This window comes from Atta colombica, unplaced genomic scaffold (genome assembly GCF_001594045.1).
Source record: "Atta colombica isolate Treedump-2 unplaced genomic scaffold, Acol1.0 scaffold38, whole genome shotgun sequence".
NCBI classification, from domain to species: Eukaryota; Metazoa; Arthropoda; class Insecta; order Hymenoptera; family Formicidae; genus Atta; species Atta colombica.
The window spans coordinates 3,334,967-3,340,986 of record NW_017259490.1 but is presented as its reverse complement, the minus strand read 5'-3'; the positions used below and the strand labels follow the sequence as shown (position 1 = coordinate 3,340,986).

General features: G+C 38.1%; 1 protein-coding gene across 1 annotated transcript in view; it reads left to right on the top strand.

Annotated features, from left to right (window-relative positions):
- Nucleotides 1-6,020, top strand: part of LOC108690990 — a 58,503-nt gene that overhangs the window by 39,887 nt on the left and 12,596 nt on the right. The window contains exons 2-3 of the mRNA XM_018198572.1: nucleotides 3,461-3,635; nucleotides 5,420-5,515. Coding sequence (XP_018054061.1) covers nucleotides 3,461-3,635; nucleotides 5,420-5,515 — 271 coding nt within the window. The remainder of the gene's footprint in view (nucleotides 1-3,460; nucleotides 3,636-5,419; nucleotides 5,516-6,020) is intronic.

Sequence of the window (6,020 nt, the reverse complement as noted above, 5' to 3'; positions counted from 1 at the left end):
CATTTCAGAAATATTAAAAATATATATGTAACATTTTATTATAAATATTTTTAAAAAAGAGACCTCAAGGTGAGCCACGACTTCCTATGAATCGCCATTGATTCTGGAATTTTATAAATGATTATTATAAAAAATAATATATTAAATTAGAGATAGTTATCTAATATATTCCGGGCATTGCAAAAATTTCTAACATTAAAAAAATATTCAAAAAATATCATTGACGTAACAAATGATTGATTAATTAAAAAAAAAATTACTTGAAAGTATCATTGAATATTCATGATTTTTTATCGCATTCCTCAAAACGAAATCGCTCTAATTAGTGGATTGGATCAACAAGAATAGCTGAAAATAAGATTTTTTTTACCCTATAGCGATCTCGAGGCCACTTTCAAGGTCACGAGTGAAGGATTTTGGGATCAACTGCCATGTCAACAATAATCAGAAAGAAAGAGAAAGAGAGAAAAAAAGAGAGAATGGGATCGAGATCTCTGCATTGAAATTAAATCCCCTGACGTCAATTGCCGCATATACGCGTCCTTCTGCATCCGTACGGTCGAGGACATTTGTATCCCGTTCAAATCCACCTCTTTCCTCCGTTCCGGCATTTCCCGGCGACCTTCGCAACCGAATACTTCAGCTGGCCGATGCCTTCAATGCCGCCAGGAAGACAACGTGTCTTGCTCCATCAAATGCGTAATTATACGGCGTGTATAAATTGCCACCCGTATATCTGTCACGCAATTTTGTTCGAACACGACTTGCACTTGCAACCTGAATAATAAATACATCCGTTTTATGAACAAGAAGCTCTCGTATATATACGTACAGGAGATTACGTATAGAGGGATTTAGTAAACGGACGTATTTTCCTGCAAGAAGAAACTAAATTGCACGGAAAGTTAAGCGAATAGTTACTATACGTTTTTAGTCTCGTAAAATGTGTAAGTGCATTAACTCATTATACCGTATGAAACTCGTCGTCATTATACCGCGACATCGTGAATTAACGGGGCTCAAGGGATGGAAGGGGGGGAGATGAAGTAATTAATTCTATCGTATCTTATTCATTGCGCTCGGTTGCGCACGCACTTAATTAGTCGCATTCTCTGGAAATCAATCTTACATTCTCGATCTCTCCTTCCCAACGATCGAGCGATCTTCCCATTTTTCCCACTCCGGTTATCTAATTTTAATCGTTACGATAATACGCGCTCACGCGCCTAGCAGATTCGTTATTGCTCGTCATTAGAGCGCGTACCAGGTACTTGGTGATGATTACACAACGGTCTTCTATGCGTATGGGAAGCAGACGTGCATTCGCTTTTCTCGACCGCGCGGACATGTCTGAGGCACCCACGCGTGGCCCGCAAGTCGCAATTCGCGTCGCGCGTAAACCGGTGATGACTTCTGGAAAGCGAAAAACCATCGAGCAATAACGGTAATGGCGCTTTTGTCTCGCGTTTGTGTCGCGTGACTAAAAATCCAGCCGTTCCGGTTCCAACGTCTCGTCGAGACATTGGAAAACACGGACACGTGCGTGCATCTTCGAGCACTATTTCACCTCGCTTTCACGACTATCTCACTCCTATGTCCGGTTCCCGTTCGGCTCGTTGATAATTTTCGCTTTTCATCTCTTTTTCTTTTTTTATTCTTTTTTTCTTATTTTTTACCGATGATTGAGGAATGGAATGCGCGAACGCGCTTCCGACAACGCTGATATCCATTCTTCGGCCACGATTGCACGTTTTCTCATTAAATCGCAATTATCTCGGTTTCCAGGGGCGCTTATTAATCAACCCGGCTCTATAATCAGAGGGAAAACTTCACCATGAAAGATTCCCGGCTCGAACTTCCTCTTACGAGAGAGGCTCGGATTGCGAAATCCGTGCAACGCGAGATGCGCGCGCGTTTTTCTTCGTGCGTTTCTTTTGCGTGTCTTACGTTGCGTTCGGGAAAATTAATGCCTCCGCATTGTTGCGGTTTTTCCACGCGCGACGCATTTTCTATGTCTTGCATGTCTTGTTCTCTGCGTTTACCTCGATATTCTCACTGAGACTGTCGTAAAAACATTTCTCTCTAATGTGGGGGGGGGGGGAGGAGGGGGTCTACAATAGAAGTCGTAGTGGTCGTATAGTCATAGAAAATTAATCATAGTCGAATATGAGAAGAATAATCGACTATAATTGATCAATTTTTTATTTAAGATCCTACGATCGCTACGACTTCTATTGTAGATCCCGCATAAATGAGCGGTTAAGTCCTTTTAAGACAATCCGGTAAACACATTTGGGCATTATACATATGTTGTAACAGTTTTGTGCGTGTGAATACAAGGTCGATCAAAAATCCGGCTACTTTTTCGTTGCACAATCCATCGCTACATTTACCGCGCTCGCGTTTCAACATGCAAATACGACATGCGGTATGCGATGATATACGGCAGGCAATCATATCACGCTCGTTCAAAGCTGAAAATGTTTACGACATTTCACAGCCTGACTCGCCCCTGCATACGCAACGTACGGAATAAATAGATTGTAATCATAATTCACACCAGCATTGACGCGCGCTTTGTTCGTATAATTAATGAAAGTGTATTTATACATCGAGTTCTCTCAAGTGAAATTATTGGCTGATATTATTAGTCGATATTATTAGCTAATACATAACGCGTCTTTAATTTCTAAAGTGGGACTTTCAAATTAGAATACGAATCCGCAAAAGTGAGAACGGTAATAAAAATGTGCATCAATTTGGAAAGAGTATATTTACTTATATAATTTAAGCTTTATTAATTGTGTATTAATTTTTTAAAGTAATATATATTTTAAAAAAATTTATTTGATGATAATTTTTACCAAAATGCATTATTATGTAAAATGGAGAGGAACAAATAGATAGATTTTATTTAAAATCCTATATCCATTCTAAGTCTTGTGTTACAAATTACAAAGGTTTATCTTGCACGATAATCCGATTACAAAGATCAAAAATAATCTTTGTCGGTCATAACAATGGTTGTTAGTTTTGTATATCCGTACGAAGCCTATTAATTTTACTAGTTCCTATGACTTTTCTTTGTTTTACTATTTCGCAATATGGACTGCATAAAAATTTTATTTCGCAATTCCGCGGAGATCTAGAATTGGATAAACTATATGCAAGAGACCATATAAGCTCCGATAGGATCAGAGGCATGTCCGATTTGGATATATGTATTGTATAATCGGATAGAATTCTCAGGGGATTTCAGGCTCGAATTTTGATCTGATAATTTAATTTCAATTTGTGGAATAGAAGGAAATCTTGCTGGCCTTTAGCAATATTAATAATATTAAATTAATCATGTATTTATTGATTGAAGGGCTCTGAATAATATTTTAGATTTTAAAATTAAACATTTAGATTTGTATTATCATAACATTTTAAATTTGTTTTTCTACTTATTTTTTAGGATGCCAACGGAATACTCCGAGAAGTGCGAGAGCCAGCAGAAATGAGGCAGTCCTAGAATTTGAATGCCCCGAAGAATTTGGATATTATCCTCATCCGCGTGATTGCACACAATATTATGTGTGCGTTTTCGGCGGCGCTTTACTGGAATCATGTACGGGAGGCCTTATGTACAGGTATGCGAGATCAGAAATATGAATACGATGGGGAAAACAGCGAAAAGAAAAAAATCACGATCGTTACGAATATGCGTACGATTCAACATTTCATATCGGAATGTTTTTCAGAGTTAATATTTAACGTGGAGAAATCGAACGCGTCTCGTCTTTATTCTATTCCAATGCGAAAGAAAAAATTTCATGGAAAATTTATGATTCTATCATAGAAGAAATGTTACTCGCTGATATCTCGCTGCGAAACACTGCCGCATGAACGTTAACATTTAGCATCGAAACATTAAAAATCGCGCGTGTAAGCGTTCGTGAGTTCTAAGATTACGTGCGAGATAATGGAAGATGATCGACGTAAGAAATTCTTCTGCTCGTTTCCGAAGTTTCTGTTGATGTATAATCGTACGGGATCAACGACCGCGTTCAGCGTCGCGGAGCGGACTCTTGGAGAGAAAAGAGAGGAAAAAACATCGTGGAAACGATTCCACGCTCCTGACGATCAATCGACTAATATAGTCATGGATTAGCGGTGAGGTGAAATTAGGCAAACAAGTGCGATAATGGATGCGCCGAATCGAGCATATGCACATGCAATTGTTGAGCGTACCTATATGAGGAGACCGGATATGCACGATCCGTCCCGCGCTCTCATGAGCGTTACGAGATTCGTGAGATCGCGCGAACGAAATCGCACTTTCCCGCGAGTGCGAGATAGCTAATCGAAAAATCGACGCTTTGCGAAAAATCTGCTAAGAATGGAGTTAAACGATTAAGAGTCTTTTATCTTTGAGATAGTGAGAGAGCGCGATCGAGTGGACCGCAAATTGAATCCGAATTTTTCACTTTTTGAGCGAGAGTTTAAACGATAAAAAGTCTTTATCTAAAACTAAATATGACGCGATTATGCATCTTAATAAAAATAAAAATAAAAACGTAATCTAGCTGTTAATTATTTTGCAAATAATTCGAGATTTGCCGAATATCGGCCAGCGCAATGGATTACTTTCAATCCACCGTGGATTTGCACGGTAAAAGGGGGTCGTACGTGTAACCCTGGAGAAAAAAATTGATCAGCCACACCTTGCCCGATACGACCGAACGAGTTCGCCGCGTTGAAGCCGGTTAATACAGCCGTAACGCGATATCCAAGTACGGGTAAGCTTGACGGTGGTTCCATGCGACGCACCAAACGTGGTTGTCGATGACGAGTCTGTCCAAAAAACGAGAAATGCTTGTTCTGAATTCACATGAATCGTTTGGACATTTTACCACTTAATTACTAATTTTTGTCGCGTTACACATCTAATAAAAGATTTTATAACGATTAGATCAAAGGAGTTAGAATTCCCATAAGTACCTTGATCATTCTTAGATGTCATAATGCTATTGAAATATCACATATATTACAGACGACTCCAAGAATATTCTCTTTAATTCGAAAATAAAAGCTTTGCTCTTTTACGTCGTATGTATGTCGCATGTACATTTACCTCTGGCAAGTAAATGAGTCTTAATTAGCGTGACGCATAAGTAGCGGAAGAGAATCATGTAGGATAATTTTCGCATAACCGAAGGAAAAATGTCAAGTTGTGTGTAAGGGAATGTAACATAAAATAAGCGAAATGGGAAATGATACGTCTCGCGTTGTACAAATGTAACTTTAATGATACGACGGGTGCGAAAACTCGCGTGATCGCCGGTAAAGCTGTGCTTGTAAGTAGCTAATGATTCTAATGAACGTTAATGATTTGATACTGAAAAATTCGAATTGCTTGCCTTCTTTTCTTCAGCCATGACTTGCAGACATGTGACTGGCCGCGAAACGTAGGCTGCCCAGAAGGAGATTCGTCCAATAAGGAAGTCGAGGAGGATCCTCTGCTGGAAAGGTGAGGTTATAATTATATGGATATCTAATAAAATATCTTGGATAATATTTAATGTAATATTTAATCATGTTAATAATTATAAACCTGCATTAACCTTCCGGAACGGTGAATTGGTTGAATTTAAAACTCTAAATATATCGAAGTAGCGCACGCCTTTTTTCTAAACCAAAATGCTTTTCTATTGGCTATTTCGATTGCCATTTTGGATCTAATAGTCTATAGACCATAAGCGCTTATTGGTATACAATGGTCAGTTAATCGAAAGACGAAAATGGAGGATCTTTGCGCTATTTTGATATGTCTAGAGTTTTAGTTGAATCTACTCAATTATATTGTTTATATTACGTATTCTGTAAATTTGAATTATTGTTATTAAAATAAACTTACTGTTAATAATTATTCTTTTTTATACAAGTTGAATTATTTTGAAATTAACTATTATCTTTTAATCAATATAAACTAAATGGATCTGACAAATTCAGCGCCTGTGTTATAGATTTTGATA